Source organism: Euprymna scolopes, chromosome 19, assembly GCF_053919585.1.
Source record: "Euprymna scolopes isolate OS-2025 chromosome 19, ASM5391958v1, whole genome shotgun sequence".
NCBI classification, from domain to species: domain Eukaryota; kingdom Metazoa; phylum Mollusca; class Cephalopoda; order Sepiida; family Sepiolidae; genus Euprymna; species Euprymna scolopes.
The window spans coordinates 76914593-76939169 of record NC_136500.1 but is presented as its reverse complement, the minus strand read 5'-3'; the positions used below and the strand labels follow the sequence as shown (position 1 = coordinate 76939169).

At 32.5% G+C, this 24577-nt stretch overlaps 1 protein-coding gene across 4 annotated transcripts in view; it reads left to right on the top strand.

Annotated features, from left to right (window-relative positions):
* Window positions 1-24577, top strand: part of LOC145239767 (uncharacterized) — a 759337-nt gene that overhangs the window by 314870 nt on the left and 419890 nt on the right. Inside the window, exon 2 of one of the 4 annotated variants that reach the window (XM_080103198.1) lies at window positions 7119-8263. The exons of the other annotated variants lie outside the window; for them this stretch is intronic. Coding sequence (XP_079959324.1) covers window positions 7119-7198 — 80 coding nt within the window. The 3' untranslated portion in view covers window positions 7199-8263. Of the gene's footprint in view, window positions 1-7118; window positions 8264-24577 lie in introns of those variants that run through there. 4 annotated transcript variants of the gene reach the window in all.

Genomic DNA, 24577 nt, shown 5'->3' with positions numbered 1-24577 from the left:
ATTCATATTAAAACAACTTTTTTTTTCTATTTATTTAAAAAGAAAATACGACTTTGTTATATATGGGTCGTAGAATTGCATTCATCTGCAAAAATCTAGCTAATTCGCATATTCTTTTAAAAAATTATTTTAATTAATTACGTATTAGTTTTTTTTTTTTTTTTCTTATGGGATGATCATCTTTAGTTAACAGTTAACTATTACGTGTAATTATATTCATGCAGATATTCTACATGATTTATACCTTCGTACTATTTGCATAAAAAGGTTATAGTAAACACAAACCTCTTTCTATATATTTATTTATGCGTATATGTATTTAAAACAATTTTGCCCACCAAACTCCTGTCAGTTTTAGTCTACAGACATGAAACTTAATATATAGGGTATTTGCACCCATGCAAAACTTTGGGTTTTAGTCGGGGAAAATCAGTGCAAAAGTGTGAAAATTAGAAAAATGGAATTTGTCAAGTGATGGTCGAATGACAGCATTATGAATATGCATGCGTAATGTAATAGTTATTTGTTCATGTTTTAATTTTTAGCCTTGCAGCAAACATGTCTTGATAGCTCAGGCATTAATGTCAAAGGAAAAAGTAAATCGTAAGCTAAACGATTTGCTTTTGATTTTCGATGATGGGGCATGAGTTTGTTTTCTTTTTTTTTTTATTAAACTTTTTAAATTATTACTTTTGGGTTCAATATGAAATCTGCATTAATCATAATATCATATTTAAGCGTATTTTACGACCGGGGAATGCCGGGCGGCCTGCTAGTAAATAAATATTACACTCTTACATTTGAATTTTCCTAATATTTTAACACTGCTAGGGTTCTCCCTCGCTAAACTTTATATATACATATATATAAAGTTTGTATTTAGATAGAATTTTTTCATTTAGGCTAACATTGTTAAACATAATTCTTCTGTTTGATTATAATATTTTTATATTTGCAATTTTTCTAATGATCTTTTTTGTGTCAAAATCAAAAGAATTAGTATATGTTCGATATGTATCACTAACGTTTTCGATTCTTTGTCGAATTATCTTCAGGTAACTTAAACAAATGAACAAAAAAGCTGAAGAGAAGAGAATTTTAAAAAGCACCAGAACCTGCATGCAAACTTAATTATCTTAAAATTATCACCCTTTGCATTCAGTTCTGTTCTTTTGTGAGACGTTCTTAGTCATCTTACTTGTTTGTTGTTGTAGATGGTTATTGATTGAGAAAACAAAGCGGATGAATTAAACAATCAGTCGTGTGTCTATGATTGGATTTATGTGATAAACTAATATTGCTTACAAAAGTTGTCTTTTGTACGATGAGAAATAATCTTGTTCAGCAAGCGTTGAAACACATTCAAAAGAAAGATGGCTTCTTTTCTAAAGCACTCACCTATTTTTCTAAATGAAGAGGTTTATGTTGAATGGAAGCAAGGTATAGGCATACAGTTTATATTTATAGGTTTACCTAAAGAGAAATAAAGTCCGGATGTATTTTTGTCACTGCAGCAGTATATAAAAGAATTTGTTCATTTGTCAATAATGAATATCGGTGAAGCAAATGGATTGAATATAATTCTATATAGATTAGATGAAATCTACATGCTGGATGTCAATACGATGGCATCTGTCTATTTAAAGAGTTCTGCTACAAAAACGTGGGTGGAATTGATATAAATAAATGTTTGGTACAATATGAATTTCCGTATGAAAAAATTATGGAAATTTGGGAATTAATTTGCCAGAAGTTGTTCAAGCCTTTTTTGTTCTGAATGCAGCAAATATATGGGAGTAAAACGTAAAAATTAGCAAGAACTACATGTTCAAGCTAGACATATGCAACAATTTAAAAATGTCTTCTGATATTTCACGAATGTCAAACCGTTCCTGTTATCAAAGAAGTTGAAACAACAAATTACAATAAATATGGAAGTATCAAGAAAGCAAAACATTGGAGGAGATATAAAATAAATCCTACGGATACGTTGTTTTAAATATGATCATTTTGCCAGAGATTGTATGAGTTTCAGTTGTAGATTCAGACCAGGTGAATTTTACTTTGTTTCGTGTCGATTTGTATTATTGAACATGAATAAATGATTCTTATCTTGGTGTAAAAATGTCCACTCTTGTGAAAGAGAAATTAGGTATGGCACTGTTGGACTCTGCTTGCTCACGAACTGTTACTGAAGAAATTTGGTTTAATGTATGCTTGGATACATTAAATGACCGAAATAATTATTTAGTGAAACTGTAATATTTTGTTTCAAAGATGAAGTGAGAGCAAAAGCTATTAAAACAGTTAAATTTCCTGTAATCTCTATATCTGTAAAAGTGAGAATGTTTGTGAGGCCAATTCTAAACCTATATACTCAACAAATTTTTAATCTACAAACTTGAAATTTGATGTATATGGTATTCAGACATGTGGAAAACTTAATTCATTTCCAGCAAGAAAAAAAGGGGGTTGCTAAGGTGTCAAAATTGAAAAATTGGTATGTGGGAGTCATTTTTATGGTTGCTAGCTGTTTCACGACTGCATGCGTGGATAGTTCACATATTAAGAATAAGTAGGTTTGAAAACAGTTTTTAAAGATTGTGTCAAGCTGGCCTAATGGTTAACATAATTGACTCACTGACTAAGTTTCAGTTTCAATCTCAGTTAGAGTATTTTTTTTTAATTACAAGAAGTGAACATTTAGAGAAAAACAATACTCACATGACTGTTTCCTTTTTTTTGTTTTTCTTTTTTTTTTTTTTTTTCATTTTCGTCCAATTTAATACCGGGCAACGCTGGGTATAATTTCTAGTAAAGTATAAAAGATGTCAAGGATTATATTGAAGCTGACATTGTAAAAAAAAAAAAAAATAATAATTTACCTCTGTTGAGCCATAAATCAATGAAAACTACAGGAGTACTACTAAATTTTCAAAACTTATTTTTTGCTATATATATATATATATATATATATATATATATATATATAAAATTACAAATCATGACTTCTGAACATGGTTGTCTCTGATTTAATAACACTGTTTCGATTTCAAAGAATATCAGCAAAACCAGTGCTTTATTTTGCACCTAATTGATTCATCCACAAGATACTCTGCTGCCAGATTAAAACCCAGAAGAGTGAAGAAATTATTCACAACATATTTTTAATATGGAGATTTTATTTTGAAGCTCCCAAACGGCTTTTAACTGACAATAAATAAAAGTTTGATAATGAGAACTACCGATAGATGAATGGAAAGCTGAATATTGAAACCTGCATGACATCTGCAGAAATTACATTCAAAACCGATACTATAGAACGTCGGAATTTAATCGTTGCGGAAATAATTTGAAAAATAATGAAAAATGTGAGCTAAAATATCTTTGGTTTGGACTGTGAATGTTAGAAATGCACTTCTGGATATAAATGTAAATGATATTGTATTTGAGTCAAATAGTTTTGAATGATCAGCCACATTCATTGGAAACGGAACATGGTTATAAAAAAAAAAAAGTAAGTGTCCCACATGCAGCAAATCGTCATGAAGGTGGAAGCAAGCAAAAGAATTTGGAAAGCCTTGAGATACGATATGATCACGTATGCAGATGAAGGATCTGTAACAGATGACAAAACTACGAAGGATGGCACGGTCCTGCTAAGGTTTTCTCGTGAAAGCAAGTCGATGTGAATCGATCAGACATGGAGGAGGATTTTTCAGATGCATTCGTGTCACTTGATGAAGGGAGACAAAGAACTGCGAAATGAAGAAAATACAAATTTTTCAAATGAGATGAATGAAGTGTTTGGGGAGGAAGATGAAGGACAATATGACAACAATTCTAATAGCAATAGAAAGGAAGCGAAAGAATAACAGTATAAAGTCAAGTGCAAAGAAGGTTGTTGAATATAAATAGAAAGGAAGTGACGAGTGGTATAAAGGAATAGTTATAAGCACACAACCAAAGCCGACAGGAAAATATAGCCATTGGCTAAATATAAAACCAAGAGCAGCGAATGAAAATCCTTTTCATCAGTTGGAATCACGTTGATCAATTGATAGAACTTCAAGTAAGAAAGAGAGTACGTCATCAGTAACATATAGTTTTGTTTACTCATGAAACAAAGAAAATATGAAAGCTCATGAAGTATATGAGTGTGTGCCTGATATGGGACATAAATATATATTAAGATGGGTGACATCAAAATACTTTGTGAATGACAACAAAATAATGATGGCTCGTCTTGTTGTACATTGTTATGGAGAAGATTTCCATAACTTAAAAACAGATCAATGTGCAGGCATGAGGCTATGTGTTTCTTTTTAACAACCTTGTGGCAGGTGGAGTCCCTTGATTTTACCTCGGTATTTCTGCAAGCTAATATGTTGAAGAAATAAATTTTTCTTAGACTACCATCTGATGTGTGTCCAGAATTACAGGTGTGGAAGCTAAAAGGATGTATTTATGAATGAAATGATATACCTTGTTCATGATACAAGTTATTTAATCATGTGTTAACTCACTTGAATGGTGAATGCAGACGACACTGTTTCTTTGACATGATGCCACTGGTGATTGGATAGGCATTCCGGCAATACATGTAGATGATTTCATATTCTGTAGAAGTGATCGATTTAGAACAAAAGTGATTAGAGATTAAAGAAGTTAAATTTAAGGACGGTTTTCGTATCTTTTCCCCAGCTTGGGAAACCTTTGGATCTGAATATTGTTTGCTGTTACAATGCCGTTTATGCTAGTTTAAAATATGGATCTTTACAAGTTGGTTTTATCATTTTTATTTTGGGCAAGGTGAAGAGAGTGGCTCCTATATGCTGGTCATCAAAAATATTTTACCATGTAATAAAAAAAGTCTATTAGTCTCAGAGATTCTTGCGCTTGATGGAAGTAGCTTGTGCTGATATATTGATAGCTGCCATGCTTAAAGAGATATTCAGACTACCCAGATTGCCTAAAGTTCTTTGTAGAACAGACCATGCATTTCTGGTAAAGACTTTAGTCATCAAATCTTGTGAGTGGCCAGCGTTTGGGAGTTGATGTGACCAGAATGAAGAATTGAAGATCCTATGGATCAAGGACTGAGAACAGGTTGCAGATTGTCTAATAAAGATAGGTGCCTCTTCTGAAAAACTTGTTGCAATGAGGACCTGTTTTGCTTTTGTTTTCTTTTTTATGGAACATTAGGCTTTCCCAAGAAAACCCCAATGTTAAGTTACCCCCCCCCCCTTTCTACTAAGATATGAGTTCTTTTCCTTTGCAATAAATTCTCAAGGGTGGACCTCCCTTGCTTGTTGTAGTTAGTTATTGAGGAGGAAAACAAAGATGGTGGTTTGGAAAAAATGGACGCCTGTCCATGACTGGATTTATGTAATGTGTACATTAACAAATTAGATGTCAAAACAACAAGCCAGTGCAGTTCCAGGAGAAATGTTAAATTCTGGAATTCCTGAATTAGTGTCACAGGATAAATTGTATTATGTGAAGCATTTTAAAATGTTGTTACTAGTTTCATGTTATTTATTGGCAGTTGCTGGGTTTTAATGAAGATAACTTTGAGTATTTTTTATATTATTTAGTTAGTTTATATAGTTAATAATATATATATTAACAGGGAGGCCTGACGTTGTCCGGGATTGAATGAGAATCAACAAATATTCCACCCTCCATGATTTCACAGATTTCAATAACAATATACTGGGAGGAAGCTTCACATGCCTCCTCGCAGTGACTTAGTCCACAATACATTGTAGCCTACAGTGCACTGTAGAGAATCTACTGATTATTTTATAAAATTATCTGTAAATAATAGCTTCACTTAGTTTAAAATGCAAAAGTCAAGTATCACGGTTAAATTGTGCTCTAAACAGAAATATTCATTTCGAACACACCCCTGTCTTATCAAAGAATGTACAGTTGGTTTTATAGGTTGGCCTTTCTGTCTGTGCAATGATAAAACTTCTCAAATGCACTTGTGATGTTAGGTTATATAAAAGTGTTAATTTTGATCAAAATCAGACTTCTTTCTGTAATTCGATTTTTTCAATTATCGAATTTTGATAGTTATCAGATTCATTCCAATACAAAACCTACATAAGAACACTCTCAACTACATCAAGTACCTTTTGTGAAATGTAAAAATAAAAAAAATTGGCCCAGCTGTTTCCGAAACTATAGAGAAAGAACTCTCTCTCAAACACAGTTTTTTTTTTTTATATAATAGTAGGAATAGATATATGTATCTTAGTTGGTTCAGTTAGGTGGGAAAAAATTCAATAGCATATTTTATCTGATAAAAGCATAATATTTATTTATGAATTTTACAGAAGTTTCTATCTCATCATATCAATGGTTTTGCAAATAAACTAAAACCTGTAAAAAGCTGTTTTAAATCAGTTTATTGCTCATCAGCCATTTCTTTTTTTCATCTGCAAATGAAGGAAACGGGAAGTCATGAAACCGTCAATTTCCTGTCTATTTCATGTACAATTTTTATTTTATTACTAAAAACGCAGACAAGGAACAAGTGTATTAAAAATAATATATAATGCAACGGAAATAATATAACATATATCTAATGAGAATGAGCAAAAATGAGGATCAAGTTGTATGGGAAACGGATTGGTTCATGAGAGATAAATAGAAAATTATTTGTGGCCAATGTCGGAAAAATTATTTGTGGCCAATGTTGGAAAAAAAATGAATGAAATCAGTTTAAAAAGTTGTTGCTACAAACCCTTTGTATCTCACAATAGAGCGTAATGTTATGAATTTTAGTATACGATCTAATGTCCTAACTGGCGCGTCCACCATGAGAAAAGTTCTTTACAATACACAATGCTTCCAAAAGTATTCAATTTGTAAAGGAAATAATGTTGAATTATATTATAGTTTGCTTGAAGTATTGTGTGTTGTATGTAAGGAGTTTAAGGGCTATGACAATGCAGTTTGGTAGACTATTAGATACGACTCAAGGTAATAACAATAAATGAAAATGTTAAAAGATTTTAAATACTTTTTGATTACTAATGATTTATTTACCAACAGAATGTGTCGAACCATGATTGTATTGGTGGTGTTATTTTCTTTGAATTTTCCAGGTAAACCTCATCTTCCGAAAAGAAAAAAAATATGCAGATCACTTGGTCGGGATGTGTTTTTGCTAGGAGCCGGAAGTTAGAGGATGTCTATTGCATTAGGCTCGCAGAGAATGATTAAGTTATTGAAGTGTAAGCTACCATTTATGTTTGATATTATTAAATTACTAATAGGCCGCCCGGCGTTGCCTGGGCATAAAATACGCATAAATATTATATTTTAATTAATCAGTTCTTTTTTATTATAAACAGAAATACCGTAAGAGTTAAATTCCTTAAAAAAAAAAAATGAAGTTAAAAAAAAAACGTAAAGAAACTGAAACATGTGAGTATTTTGTTTTTTCTAAACAGTTCACTTCTTGTAAGTAAAAAAAAAAATACTCGAGCTATAATCAAAATCAAAACCTAAAGATACTAAGTCAAGTAGGAAAACCATTATATCAACTTGTCATTACTTTCAAAGAGTGTTTTCAAACCAACTCATACTTAACATAATGGAACTGTCATGTTTCATGACCTGCGCATGCACATTCATGAAACAGTTGAAAACAGATAAAAATCTTGTGACCTCCCACATACCAATTTTCCAATTTTGACCTCCTTAGCAGCCCTTTTCCCCGGATGAAAACCGATTAAAATTTTTCCACATATCTGAATTCTCTGTATACCAAAATTTCAAGTCTGTAGATCAAAAATTTGTTGAGTATATAGGTTGAGAAGTGTCCTTACACGCACACATTCTCACTTTTATAGATATATAGGTTATAATATTTAATGAGTAATAATTATTATTGTATTTCACATAGATGTGATAGTAATTTAAATATACTCATGTGCTATTATAATTTGTTTTTGTGGGCCAAATGTAAGGTAAGTAATTCGTTGTGACAATGAAGGGGGGATGTAAGGTACATTTACCACCTCCCTCACCTTGTGAAGTATTAATTCCTTATGTTAGGGATGTTAAAAGTTCACAAAAAGTCTTCCAAAAGTCTTTTGCGTAAAAGTAAACTAAATATATGTGTACTTTATGCCTAAAAACGGGTTTCTAAACATAAGTTAGTTTAGACATGAATCCTTTATATATGAACATTTTGAAATACAGAACTTTATAGATTGATTTCTCATACAACCTATTGCATTTTCCACTTTGTTTTTGGCTAACAGTAATATATATATATATATATATATATATATATATATATATATATATTCTGTTTACCAAATTATTTGTTAGTGACAGCACAAAAGTTCTGATGCCTGGTAGAAATGGTTTTTACAATAAATAGCCTCTGTTCTATTTTTCTGTATTTCTATTTGAGATTACAATTGTGTAGAATGTGTATTGCATATTTTGTCTATTTTTTTTTCCATGTCAAATTTCATATCTGACAGAAGTATGGACATATTTACATTAGAGAGTGAACTGATCGAATTATCTCCCCTGCTTTTTTTTTTAATGTTTCCTGCAACTGACTTTATTTTAGAAAGATAAAAACATTTACTTGATGCGCCATTTTCTTGTTTATCCAAAAAAAAAAAAAAATTCTTAGTGAATAATAAACATTGTTTTTGATTCTTAGAAGAGAATAAGATTTCTGAAGAAAGCAAAAGTAGGACGATGCCAAAATTAAGAGGAATCAAACTGTCTCTATTTACACGTTAACTACGTTTATATATTTCCATGCACGGTATTAAAACTGTTTGGTACCCGAAACTTTGATAATAAATGCCAATATTAAAAGACCAATCGAAATATCTTTATATGTTAACTATATTTCTATGAACGGTATTATGCTAAATGTGAGTTAATCAACGCTTGTTTCTCTGAGGTTATTTTCCAATATACCTTAATGACACAAAATATGTTTTAGTTTCTAGGATTAAGTTATGTTTGAAAAAACTTGTTTTAATTGTTCTAATTGCTGTAGTTTATAATTAACTTTAACAAGTCATCCATAACTCTTAGATATATTTTTTCAACCGGTTTATACACTCTAATATTAATGTCTGTGAGCATTTAAGCATTAGACTATCTAATTTACATACGTGTTTGTACACCCCCACAATCACATGTAAATTTGATGGAAAATAAGCCTTTTTATTTTTATATAAGAATAGTAAAGAAAAGTAATAATTTTATTTAAGTATAATGATAGCGATGTAGAAAGAGTGTTTTATTGTCCTGTCGAACTCGAATGTTTCTGTCGAGCTCAGGGAATCTGGACAGAATTTCAAGTCTGCAGGGACCTGTGGCGCAGTAGTAAGTCCTTGGAAAAATCAGTTATAAAAGTGACCTTCTCCTGAAGGTTGAAGGTTCAGTTTTCAATGTGGCCAACCGAAAAATACAATTGCGAACTACTTAGGACCTCTATCCAGTCATGACTGATAGAAAGAGAACATGCTACTTCCGTGAAGTAAATAAAGGTTCCGTTAGAAATTCCATCCAAATTTTCAAGTTCAACAGAAACACTTCCGAGTTTGACAAGATACACCTGAAGAAGGTCGGAGGTTACATCGACCGAAATGTTGTGAAAATGACACTCAAGATATAAGCAGTAATCCAAATAATATGAATATCTGTGGAATTCTCCGTTTGCCTGCTTTCCAGCTGACTACAATCTGATTGTCTTCAAGTCCAATGTAAATAAGTTCTTGATCAACCGTCCCCCTAAGTAATCCAATTTACAAAATTCCCACTACTTGTGTTTACTACACTATAATCACAATGACTAATGTATACCCAGGCGTGCAGTTCTACAAAATAAGCTTTGTTCATGGAATCTACATTTCAGGTTTCAGCACAGATATAGTGTGGGAAATTGTTGATAGTAGTTTTGGCTAGACGAGTATTTTTCGTGAAAGTTTGGCGAGGGGGGGGGGCTTAGATTGAAGTTCAGATGAGCACTTGCTATGAAAATAACGTTATGCAAAGCTGTTCAAAAAGCCCTCGTTGGAATTTTCGCCTTTACTATGTATAGAGTATTTAAAAATATCTATTTAAAAGTCTTTTCGATGGTGTTATGGGTACTCACCCGATCATGAACTCTTCCGAACTGTATAAATAGGCGGGGCGGTACCGACTCCGGTGTGGCCATCATGGCTTGCATAGATTCATAGTACGCCATCTTGGCGTTAAGTGATACGATTCTTGCCCCTGTATATTCTGTTTTAACACAAATTACCTCTTCTAACCCATATGTGTCTGTGTTTTCCTTAGTGACCTTTCCGGGCCATAACAGATGGTAATATAGGAGAGTGAAAAACTTTTGCTTTTATTCATTTTTATGTTCGTTTGTTTCTCGTTCTTTGAAAAAAAAAAAAAAAAAATGATGAAATTCTTATTTTCTCGGAATCATTGAAGGATTTCCTTTTCTTTTGATCTTTGTCGCTTGTTAATGAAACGAGAGGTTGTTAATTGTTTTCCTGTTTTACATAAACAAGTCCTCACAACAACGATGTCCGTTTGGTGTTTCTTTTTTCTTTTCTTTTTTTTTTTTTTTTTTACCTTTGCTAATGCAAACAAGACCTTCGGATGGTCTCAATGGCGAGAATAAAATGTTATTTGCAAGAAAGATCGTTTCCATAGAATCTGTGGAATTGTCGGAAATGCGAGCGTTGCTATCCCCCCATCCCCCTTCACATCTCACATACAAACACATTTTAGAAATTGGTAGCTTAATCGACTTAAGGGAATTGCTTTTCGTAAATGAGAGGAGACAAATTAGAATTAGATATTCAAATAAATTTAATACTTACGTCATCAATTTCAGAGTTTTTTTCCAGACTGATAATCCTTAATGAAGTTCAGGAAACAAAAATTTAATGTGCTTTTTTTTTTTTTTCAGAATGAATTATTTCACGAAAGACACTAACCTTAACCCCAATCCTAATCCGACGATATCTAATAAGTTTAGTAAGAGCTCTTTCTAATTCTTAATGAAAAGTTAAGAACTCTTTCTAGTTGATTGAAAAGCGTCTTTTTATTTGTATATTGTAATAAACTTGATTTGGCTTTCTCCATTCATACTCAGAACTTTTTACCCGTAACTTTGCAGCCATGACATATCTATCCTTAATGGAATATGCAGCACTAACTCTAGGCGGGTTTAACCAGCTTTCTCCAAAGGAAGAAGTTCTATGGGAGTATAAAGTTCTCAAGGTTTCCTGCCACATGTATTATCCTTAATAAAAACCAAATGAGATTAAATTTTTCAACATTGAATCTAAGAAACTCTCTAGAAATCGTCCTACTGAACATAAGCATTGGCTATGTGATATTCTAAAGTAACATACCTGTTGGCGGGTCTACAAACTTGCAGACTTATGCAGAGGAGTAACCCTCTCCCTCATAAATGGGGACATCTGTAGGCTATGGCTGGTAACTTGTGCTGCCGTAGAACAGGATCCTGGTGGCTGTACAGTACGTGGCCCAATTGCACTCATGGTCACATGACTTGCAACGCTCCATTTTGACTTTTACTTCAGCTAGACAGTAGGTTGAAGAGGCTCAATCTGATCGTTTGGTTGGTTATGTCATTTCCTCGTATCTATAGTTCATTCCCAACTGTATTATTCAATCTGCTTCTTCTAAAAATCAAGAGCTTACTTCTCAATTTTATTTTCCTCCCAAATAAATACTAGAAGTGGTCAAGTGTCAGTCATAATATTGCCACTGCCTAAAAATGTTTTTTTCTAGGAGTAATGTTCCCACTCTTACTGTTAAATTTCCTTCTAGGAGTAATATTTTTGAAGAATATAAAATAATTATTCTACCTATAGTATTCCATTTGACAATTTCATTCAGCATTAAATAACCCATTGATGGTTGATGTGCTGAAAACCAAACTCAACTAAAATATTCACTCTGTCAGCATGGCCAACTGTAGGCCATGGATGGTGACCTGTGATTACTTAGGATGGAATCCTAGTGACTTGTTAAAATCGACTTCAGCCCTTACATCAGCTAGATGGGAGATTGGAGAGGCATGCTCTGATTAATCCGTTCATCACGTCTTGCCCTAGTATATATAAGTATTATTCAATATGGTTCTTCTGAAAATCAAAACCTAAATTCTATATTTTATTTTACGTCCAAATCGATACTAAAAGGCACTGACGATTAATTATGTTGAAAAACGAAAACAAAGATTGCTGAAGAGTAATGTACTCATTTTTATTAAAAGTAATGGGTTTTGCTTGTTATGGATCGCTGTTCTTCTGTTAAACAAGCCAAACCATTCTAGGAGTAATGTTGTCTGAGAATATAAAATAACTAGCACTTTGCCCTGTTGTAAAGTACGCTTGAATATGATATTTTAATTTATGCAAATTTCGTAGTGATTATGATATTGTACCCAATATATAGTAGTGATTTCATATGTTTAAAAAAAAAAAAAAGATTGACTTCAGTGCCATCAGCGAGAATCAAAACCGAAACACTTAATTCTCCAGCTGAATTTGCTATCGCCTGAGCTAAGGACGGATGGATAACAAAACTTCAAAATTGGATGCAGTTTAAGGTATAAATGTATATTTGTGCAGGTGCTGAGGGACCCTTTAAGTTGACTTATGCCTGCTAAGTTCAATGTTTCAAACGTCAGCTGACATGATATTGTAAACAAACACAGATGGAATTTGAACATTATCATTTTTCTTATTTGAAAACATTTTTTTTTTTTTTTTTTTTTTGCAAATTAGTCTACCGGGCAAATTTTTCCTCATAATATATAATATTCAATAGAGGATTGATTCTATAATAAAATATATGCAATCTGCATAAATTAAAATATTATTGCATGGCCAGACAATGCCGGGCATCCAACTAGTCCCCTATATATCAAGTTCCATGCATGTAGACCAAATGTTGATAGTAGTTTGGTAGAGACCGTTCCACACACACAAGGTCACCTATATATTGTTCTACTTATAGGATTACATTTGATAACTTTATTTGGCATATGACCCATAGCTAGTTGAGATGTCGTAAAACAAACTATATATATAGATTGATATTATATGGAGGCGTTAAGAGTTCAATCCTTGGTAAAGAAACTTCAGAAAAAAAATATTAACTGATACAAGATATCTAATAAGAAGCAGAATGAGGGGCTAAAATGTGGATAGGAAACGGTCTACTCCAGATTAAAATAACTGTTTCATACCAACTAATATCTTCTGCTCTCCATGCAGTCCAATCTAAAGAGTTGCATGCGGCGATATTACTTTTTACACGCTTGAAACATGCATTTCTCAGTCTGCCATGCTGTCTAGTACCCAAGATATCTAAATGTATTATGAAGTTTATGTACATGAACAAACCACCTTAGACAGCGGATGTGTAAGGCATCTGTAATGTTGACAATACGAAGTGCATATCCAACTGACTATGGCATTTGGTTCTCGGAGGTGCAAGCTTAAAACATATTACAAGGCGAACCATTTCATAATTGATTGGTCCTGCTAGTTTTGATTGTTTAATCATTTGCTCACTCCATTGAAGTTCCTATTTACAATGCCTCCCCACGGGACAGAGTTAGACACCAGGGTCGTTTTTTAACGTGGAGAAAAGGAACAAAAATAAAAATTGTCTCAGTCGTGAAGAATTTCTCCTCCACTGACAGAGAACAAGAAATTGAAGTGTAACATCTGAAGAACAGATACTACACTTTGATCTTGACCCGAAGAAATTATTGGCAACGTTGATTGCTCATTGTCTTTATTTTGTCGATAGAAATATTTGCTAGTTTCCAGTTGTTTCTTTGAAGTATTCTAAAGGGGGTTTTAAAGGGAGGGGATATCATATGAGCACCCCCCCCCGCTCCCATTTCAAAATTCGAATGTTTTAGAGTTGCATTAAATTTGATCCATGGTCATTAGACACCAATTAAACAAGATTCCCTCGATTTAAGTTTCTGAAGGCAAGCCTTAAATTGCAAACAGGAAAAAAATAAATTGAAATTTATTTTTAAAATTTAAATAAGGATTCTAGACATACAGTTTAGTAGCACTTGATTTTGATCTTTGTAAGGTGACATGAAAGTGGTGGGAAACTTCTGTTCGAGAGAATCAAACTTCGTTCAGAAACAAGTGTTTTCTTGATTGCTTTATATATATATATATATATATATATATATATATATATATATATATATATATATATATATATATAAACTAGCACGCACATACATCTACTGTTTTATTTATATAGATTATTAATATTATTATTATTAGCGACAGCAACGGCCATTTTAACTTTGTAATTGGGTTAATTTTCATTAATATTTCCGCTGTTCTTTTAATCATAAGGAATCAACATCTCTTGTGTGCTTCGTTTCTCAATTGTTAATCTTCATAAAAACAAATTTTCAGTTCTTTGTTTTTCCACTCGTTTCTTGTTGTCTAATCGTCTTTGAGAACCAATTAAAACAATTCTGATTGGCTACGAGATTTTTAGAGATTCATCTCAAGGACGTTCCGAAAATATTTTAGTCAGCCTGAAGAATGGCGTTCACAATGGAGAACGCAAAAATTGGCTACAGGGCAAAAGATCGGTGCTGTCCACTGAGCATATTCGATATAGGTGAACGTCATACTAGATGGAGCGAATACTTTATTTTTATTTCTTTAATATTTTTTATATATGCACTTCATTTCTAATTTAAATGTTCTTAAACCAGCTTTTATTTATATTTTGTATTATGTTGGCCCTTCTCTTCTGATGAGAATTATTTAGCTTTGAAATGCTATGACCTAAAGAGGTTTTTCTCCATTTTTTTCCCATTTTCCTTAATGAGCTGATATGTTAATGAAGTTATATTCAACTTTTATTCTTCATCTTTTATATAATATATATGAAAGCTATTTTTTTTTCATCTAAATAAAAAAGATAATCTGATGAGTCATAGACGACGAAACACGTGTCAGTGGATAATTATATTTTAAAAAACAATATATATGCCGCTCCCCATGTGGGGTACCAAATGGGTTAAAGGGAAAATTATTCCCAACTCGCATTTAGGTAAAAATGCACTTTCGTAAAAAATTAAATTCATTCAAAACGTATCGCAAAAAAAAAATAAGCACCCGCACACACACACACACACACACACACACACACATATATATATACATACATATATACATATAATATATATATATATATATATATAATAAACATGTGTTATAATCATTCAACCACGGTAGTGGTTGAATCATTCAACCACGGTAGTGGTTGAATATATGCTTAAGTCCGAAATTGAATGAATCGAGACACATCCAAACCCCCACCACTAATTCCGTTCGCAACCAAATTTCAAACAGGGTATATAGTTGGATAGAACACCTCATTAGCTACATTTTGAAAAAAAAATTTCGAAAATTGGTTCAGTAGAAAAAAAGTTACAACAAAATATGTGGGTTCACAAACAGGAGAGTAAGTACATAAGTGACTAACGTTTTTTTTTTTATTTTGCATAACTTTTTTTGTATATAAATAATTTTACTGCGATTTTGCCAATATGACATGTTAGCGTAACGGTTAGAGTACCGGGGGTTTGGTGGAAAGATTTTAGGTTCAATCCCGTGTATCGTTTTTTTTATAATTAAAAAACCGAACTTTTTTTTTAATAACTAATTTTTTTTTAACTCTCCTTATGATTTTATAGCAAAAAATGGTGAATTTATCGATTAAAAATATTAGTGAATTCTATGATATACATATTCTTTGAATGAACTCAAATTTTTCGTTATTATATTTGATGAAAAATGTAGTCCCATTTTGGCAATGCGTCTGACCAATGATGCTTTTGAACCCGCGACCAGCACTGCGATGTCATCAGCAACAGCCTGGGCATAAATATTCCTATTTTTAAACTCCTTTAAAAGAGGATTCAGCATACAGTTCCATAGGAAAGGTGATAAAATCCCACTTTGGGGGTTTCATTTAACTACTTCCCTTTTAACAGTTGCCCTCAGTAGTTCTACTTGAACTGTTCTGTGCCTCACCATATACTCAATCCATTGGATGAGTACTGGTGGCACATTGAGTTCTCGTAGCGACTTGAACATACTACTGAAGGGTATGTTGTCAAAAGCTCCAACGATATCTAAAAAGACACCGAGTGCCATCTTCTTTTTTGTTAGTTTACGCTCTATACAGATCACGAATTCATGAACCGCAGTCTCGGTAGAGACCCTGGCTCGGAACTACTGTGATTGAATGATAAATATTGCATAAATGGTTGTTTGAGATCAAATTTTTTTTGACAATCATTAATAAATATTATAAATTTATATATTAATACAATAGCAATGCCTGGAAAAATCATGGATTATATGGAAAAATGCGCGCATGAAAAGTAATATTCTTAAGATTTTATAAAACCTGGAAAAGTAAAGGACAAGAAATTCAACCTGGAAAAGTAAAGAACAAGATATTCTAGTAAAGTAAAAAATAAGAATTTTTCGACTTAAAATATTGCAGCTAAAAATAAAATTTGAATATTGATAAATATTTTATTTATTATTTGCATATGTTGTTGTTTATTGTTGAGTTAGAAAGGGTGTCAGTCGCTGGATTGAACTTGATAGAAAGAATTAAATGATCCTAATTATGATATAATAAAATTATTAATTTTTATGTAAATTATAAAATTATTAATTCCATCTACTAACTAACTAATGAATTAATTTTATTCAAACAATTTTCACTACATAAATATATGCAAATAATAGGGGGGAAATAAGTTCAATCCAGCGACTGACGCCCTTTCTAACTCAACAATAAACAACAACATATGCAAATAATAAATAAAATATTTATCAATATTCAAATTTTATTTTTAGCTGCAATATTTTAAGTCGAAAAATTCTTATTTTTTACTTTACTAGAATATCTTGTTCTTTACTTTTCCAGGTTGAATTTCTTGTCCTTTACTTTTCCAGGTTTTATAAAATCTTAAGAATATTACTTTTCATGCGCGCATTTTTCCATATAATACATAATAGATTGCAAAAATCCACAAACACTTTTTGTTCTTTTTAAATTGTATATTTTAATACACGGTTTCTAATAAATTAATATTCTGTAATATACAGTTATAATTTTATACTGCCGTATTTTCTTGTATATACACTCTATTTTCGTTGATAGTAAAATGTTTGTCACAGATTCCGAAAATAGATACCACACTTTTTATCTTATCTTGAAAGGTCAAGAAACCATAAAAATGTATTTTTTTTTATGTCTAGTCATTTTTTAAATGAGAAAATAAATATGATTTAATCTAATATTATTTTTTGACAGAAGTAGTTAGTGCAGTATTAGTTTTGTTGCCATGATATCGTCCGTCCAAGAATTACCTCCTCTTTAAAGCAGGTGTATTTCTCCCAGGTATTATAGCCTCCTTTGTTAGGGGGTAATGCATCTTTTGTTGTCACGAGACCATCTTCCAAGGACTACCTTCTCCATTTGGTGGTCGGAGTGTAGTGAAGTGTCTGTACTATTGTCATGATAACATACACACAGATATTACCTTCTCATTTTGTAGAATGATTCTCCCATGTATTACCTCCTCTTTTGTGAAAATATAGTATATTCTCCTTCTTTGTGATACCCTCCTTCCATGAATATCTTCTGTCTGAGTAGTGTACTATCCTGTTATCCTGACACCCTCTCCCGAGCGTTAGGTCCTCTTTTGAGCTCTGGTTAAATTTTATGAATCATGAAAAAAAGGAGTTTGTCAAACAATTTAATATATATAAAAAAAAGACATCCGATCCAAAATTAGTTTCTTGCTTTCTCTCTTCCCCTTTTTATCCTTACATCTTTTTCTACTCCAACGCCCATCTCTTGATTCATTCTGTTTATAATAAGATAAAATAAGCTCTCAACATGGTTCCATAATTACTTACATTTTTCATAATCTGTACACAACTTGATATAGATAACCCAATGAAGGATTGCCGGAAGTCTTTTTATCATAGTATCTAGAGAAATGAATGGATTACCCAAAATAATTTCGTCCCGCACATAATTTTATTTTTTGATTTTGTTTTTGCAGCCTCTGTGCTAAGCATTTTTTATTTTCTTAAAGAGTCACCGCTTATCAAGGACCAAAGGCCATGCGAGGATAAAGGTTAAATGAATGTCGGGTTGATGATGAGACAACACCATGATGATTGGTAGTAATAATAACAGTGGAAGCTTGGCAGAATTTGATTATACAAGATGACAACTCAACAAGAATTTGTTTACATTAGTCTTGAAAACGATTATGCTGTAGTCAGCTGGGAAGCAACCCTGTGGTATCGTGTCCCACAGATGGGTAGTTCTCGGAAATATATTTTTAAACGTGTAATTTATTTCTTTACTCGGAAGAGACTTTCGTTCGTATTTAATTTGCACAGAACTGTAACGATACCAGCATCTCAACTTTGATATGATACTAAGCATGAAAATAATGCCGTTCAGTACTATTTTTTAATAATACCAAAAAAAGTTTAAAGCCAAGGTCAGTGGTATTAATGGTATTATTAGATTGTCTCCTCTAAACGGTTTCTTTTAACTTAGTGTCTTGTCAAACTAAATATAAACCATATCATTCCACTCGCATCTAGATCCATGAAAACTAATTATGTAATAACTGCGACTTTTAACTATGGATTCTTTGAGTCACCCCTAACCTTATTTGCACCCACAAAATTTAAGTTTCAAGTTTGGTTCAAAACTCGGTTACAACGCGACACTACAGCTTATGTTTACTGCCAGAATTATGTTTAGTTTTCAGTCCCTGTTTCAGATTTTATGAATGCAGCTTTTTAAGATAAACCTTCAAAAATGATGACGAATTTAAAGAAAAGTTCTTATGATCTACAATTTATTCGTAGTAGAATGTCGTCAACTGAAAAATTGTAATGTAGTCTCCTGTCTTACTGGTCATAAAGTTGTTAGAACAGAAATGAAAACAAGTTTTATATATAACTAGTATGGATACCCGGCGTTGACCAGGTGGACATGAAGTTCAGTTTGGACACAGCTGCTATACTAAGGCTATTGAGCTCTTTCATCGATACCCCCACAAAAAAATAACCCCCCTCCAAAAAAAGAACCTCTCCACCAGATATTTTGACAGAAGGGATACAAAGAGAATAGCTATTTTCCGGACCCCCCCCCCAAAAAAAAAAAATAATGAGTCAAAACAACTTTTCTTTCAATCAAATCAAAATAGCGAGTGCCTGTGCGACCGGCAAAAAAAAAAAATAATGAACCACGGCAGCTGGATTTGAATCTAAAATGCGAAAGGGGAAAAGGGGAAAAAGTTACTGGCTAATGCGGTATGTCATGATGCTGCAAAATAACATTTTTAAACAATTTCAGTTTGCTACGCGTGAGTGACTTGCGAAAATTGCAACGCGGAAAGTGACCCCTCCCCCTTGCGAGAAACGATCCAGTTGACCACAACAAAATTAATCATTTTTTTCTAATTTCCATATATTATTTATACGAGGTATTGCTCTTTCGGATGGTACTGGTTTCGACCCAGTCGGATGCAGCTGGCAAAAGTTTTTAGTAGACATACAAGCACATAGACGACTTTCCTTCATATAATAGACTTGCGTGGGTGCCCGGCGTTGTCTGGGTGTTTGGAGGTGGGTTTTGAGAAAAAAAAAGAAAACCTGGTAGTAGGCAGGCAGGTTCAAATCCGTGCCACGAAGGCGGAAAAGAAAGTGAAAAAAAATCTGACGTCTTAGCCGATGTCTCCATGACATAACCGGAAATCAAAAGCGTTCAAATTAATCAAAGTCAATCCAACAGTGACGATGACTTGCTAAAATGTCGGCTGAAAAATTCGACCCCTCCTTGTACAAAACAGCCGAGTTTAGGGTGAATGTTTTTGGCCAATTTTTTTATATTTGTTGCCAGAGACGTCAAGCTTCAAAATGATACTGATCTTGTCAGGATCTGTCGCCTCTGTCAAAAGTGTTTGCGAGACATACATACATACATACATACATTTAGACAAACAGGTTAGATTTATATAATAGAAGATGTAGCATCTGGGAAACAAACATTAAGAAAGGAATAAAATCCGAGTTGGCATTTTTTCTTTTTGAATAAAAGTTTTTATTACTTTTTTCTGTCTTAACACCACTTAAATCTCTTGCTATCATCCATCTTACCTGGTGTACACTTTCCTTCTTCCTCCGACTGCATGGAGGCCAGAGCCAGCTCATTCTCAACCTCGACTTTACATTCCAATTTTCTTTGGCGTCGCACTTTGTTTCTCTCGACCACTTGATGCATTTTTTCTCTTTTTCTCCTTTTTTCCTTTTTCTTCTCGTGCACACTTCCTAATTTGCATATGCACGTTTTTCAGCTGCTGCTGCTAATTTCTCCACAAGCCAGCCATCCTTCACTACTGCCTGTATTTTCCCACACGCTCATATGCACTCTGTTACATACATAGCTTACAATATATTGCGTTTAGAATGTTAACCTTCCTTTCTGCACACTCGGCTCGTGGCTATGATCAACTGAAAAAGTTTGGTGTGCAGAAGGCAGGATATCCACTCTCTTCAAGCGATATAATTTCCAAACATGTTATTTACTTCAAGTTAGAAATTTTTATCCAAATATAAGTATTTCTTTGAATATCTTTAGATTAAAAGCCCTGTTTAGTGAAGTAAAAACATTTCTTTTCTTTTTCAAGTGGTCCCTGCTGATTTTGAATTTTTTAACCATTTCAATAGATTTCTAGTCATGGCTATCAGCTGCGTCATGACATGATATAGATTGCCATGACATAAGCCCAATAAAATATTGCAGAAAGGTTGTTGCTAATATTAAAATGAACTTGATAATACACACTAGCCTTTGCTTTTGGTTATATACATTAGCATTGGTACCCAACATTGCCCAGATGAAGAGAGGTGGTATGCTGAGGCTATTGAGCAACCAACCTCCAGAAAAAAAAAAATCAAAACAACTATTGTTCCAATAAAAATAGCAGCAAGTACTCCTGCAAGTGCAAAAAAAAAAAAAAAAAAAAATTAGCCGTAGTAGCTAGGCTCGAACCTGTAACGCGAAAGAGGAAAAGGAAGTGAAAAAAGCTAATGCCTTAGCCGTCTTGGCCACGGCGACTTATGACGTCATGGGCATTCGAAATAACGTCTTTTAAATGTATAATGAGATTGCTAGGCGTAGGACTTTGCAAAAAAATTTTGATACTGAAAATTGACCGCTCCTTGCAAAAACAGTTCATTTGACCAGCACTGAATTAAACTTTTGGGCCAATTTTTAGATATTTGTCATCCGAGAGATTGACCTTTCTATCAATACTAATTTTGTCACAGTCTGATGCGTCTGTCCAAAGTTTTTGACAGATATACAAACACACACACAAACTAAACACATATTTTCCCTTTTCTATAATAGTTGTCCGTGTGTGTGTGTTCCTTATAGAAATAAAAATGAAATGTGTATTATGTGCAAGTAAGATGGTAAATGCCCTCATAAGGGCATTTAAAGAAATAGGGGCTGGATCTCTTAAAACTTTAAGTGTGTCCTATTTTGTTGAAATTTATCTGCAGTCAGTATAAACTTCAAGGCTAACTAACAAACTGAAAAGGTAGTTCTTTAGAGTAGTAGTGGAGTCAGTCCTTGTTTACAGTGCTACAACCTGGATACTCACCAAAAGATTGGAAAGAAAGCTAGACGGCACATACTACCGTATTAAATGCTAAATATATCTTGGCAAGATCATTCCATGAAGCAGCAACTTTATGGCAAATAATCTGTCATATCTACTACCATCAGGGAGTGATGTTTGATTTGCCGGTCACTGCTAGAGGAGCAATCAAGAGCTAGTAAAAAGTATTAACGGGCGCACAAGCATAGGACAACCTGGATCTACGTACATCCAGCTAATTGCACATGATGATATAATGGAAAACACGGAAATCTGGAGAGAGTCACATTGATCCAGGCAAGGTGTCCGACCAGATAAATAGATGGTACCAAACATTAATGCTATTGTTTCTTTTTCTTTGTCTTTGAAAAACACAATCATGTTCTGCAAAACAAAAAACAAAAAGAAAACAATTTTCTTCTACAAAACAACCAAACCAAACACCATGAATAAATATTTGAAGATATAAAAGAACTTGCAGCATAAAACTTTTACTATAGTGACTGGAATCAGCATTAAATAATCCCAAAAAGGGTTGATATGCCATAAAACAAAACAACCAAACCAAAAGAAATCTGGTTATTTATTAGATAAACCAAGTCTAAAAAGGGATCCCGTCATCAGCATTCGATCCCCTGGATTCCAAACATTTTAGTTAAAGAGTTAGCCTTTTAAGAACCCAATAAGGGAGAAAGAGGCTGCTGAGGAAAAGGTCTACCCCTGAAATAATTATATAAAAAAGTTTTTTTTTTTTTTTTTTTTTTTTATCTAATGATGTTTACAAATTTCTTTTGCTTCGATTTAATAAATTTTTTAATGGTTATCCAGATTGGCAGTTATGGCGACATTTAAAATTTAAGAAAATACGTAAATGTCTATATGATGTACGCACCAGTCGTGGGGCGAAGATGAAAAAAAGAATTGCTAAAATATGTAATTTGATCAAGTAGTTTTATTTTTATTTAAGAAAATCAAATTTTGCTCTTCTGACGAGGGTGAAAAAAAAGCGACCAACGAATCAGTGGACAAGGGCAGATAAACCTGGTGCGTGTGGAAAGTGTCAAAACAATCACTGGTTATCTCCCCTTATGTTATTTAGTAAAACCTGGTCTCATCTGTCATCCGTAAAAATAAACAGCAAATTTGTTGTTCAAGAAAAAAAAACTACTTGATCAAGTTTTGTGATTTTTGGAATATAAAATTTTCATTCTGTACCAAGTAGGTACAATATAAGTTTTTCTTCATTTTTGTTTATTGCTATAAGTGCCAATCTGAATAAGCACCTTTTTTTTTTTTTTTTTTTTTTCCTCCACTTTTCTCTGAACATTCCGGACTCAACCATTAGCTTTCCTCTACTCTTATGGAGAAACATTATCTAATTCTTAAAAAAACTTTTTAAAAAATTAATCTTATTTCTCATGATTATATTTGCTCATGAAGTGTTAAGATTTGATTATGAATCGTGTGCAAGATGCCAAGTTGCCTGAGCAAAAAAAAATTAAAAAGTCAAAAATTTTTTACAATGTTTATGAAATTTGCTTTCAGTAATTTGCTTCAACATATTTCAATATTAATTTTTTTCCCAAGCATTTTTCCTTATTCTACATGTGATATTTCACTAGTTTTTTCTCTCCAGTTAAATGGTTTTTAATTTCACAAAATTACATTGCAGAGTTAGAATAGCAAAACTTCCAAAACATAAATGGTATTTACTTCAACTGAGAAAATTTTAATCCAAATGTAAATATTTCTTTTAATACGTGAAGAACAAAAATGTTGTTTAGCCAAGTAAAAACAATTTTTTTTTTTTTTTTTAGCTTGGGTTGATGGTGAAGTGTATGTTTGAGCATCATTCAGAATTTATTGACATTCATTTCCCCGATATCTTTCTATTAAGAACTCTTTCAAGAAGGATATCACGTGAAGACCACGTGAAGGTTGCCAACGTCCCTAAGTGAACGTGTTTCTGTGGAAAAACTTGGATTCAAACTTGGCATACTCAAGTTGTCAGTTTGTATTGTTAACCACTAAGCCACTGCTCGAATGATTTAAAACTAAAAATCTTTTCAAATTCCATGAAAATCTATACATCATTCAATTTGACAAAGATTTCTAATTTTGAAAAGATACACCTGAAGGTCCAAAGTGACATCGACAGAAAAGATGTGAATTTTATAACACAGATAAGAAAGGTAGTCCGAATAATCTAAATCCAGCTCATCTAAAAAAAAAAAAAAAAAGAAAAATTAAGAATATCGTGTAAGTTAGATTTTTTTCAGTTTTCCTATAAAATAATTAAAAAGAATTATTTATGGCGTTGAATTATTTTATAAATCCAAATTATTGAATAGTTAAAGAGCATCATGAATTCATTGTGAGATTAATATTTCATCTTGTGCATATATATATGGAATTATCTAATTTTACTGCCAGTCAGATGATTCAGACCCTAGATCCAAATTTTATTTTTATATAAAAAATAAATACTATAATACAGATATTATTCGTTATTAAGCACTATCTAATAAATACTTCAATTTTATTAGATTATATATATATATATATATATATATATATATATATATATATATATACAAAGAACAAGTAGTTAATAAAACATGTTAAAAAACACTTTGAAAAAGAGTTAAAAACATATTTAATTTAAAAAGGAAGCACTAAATAAGTGGATAGTCATTAATCCGCGAAGTTTCAAAGAAATACTTTCCTTCTCATCAGACGGTAGGATTTAGCAAAATGCGGGGATCGGATTTT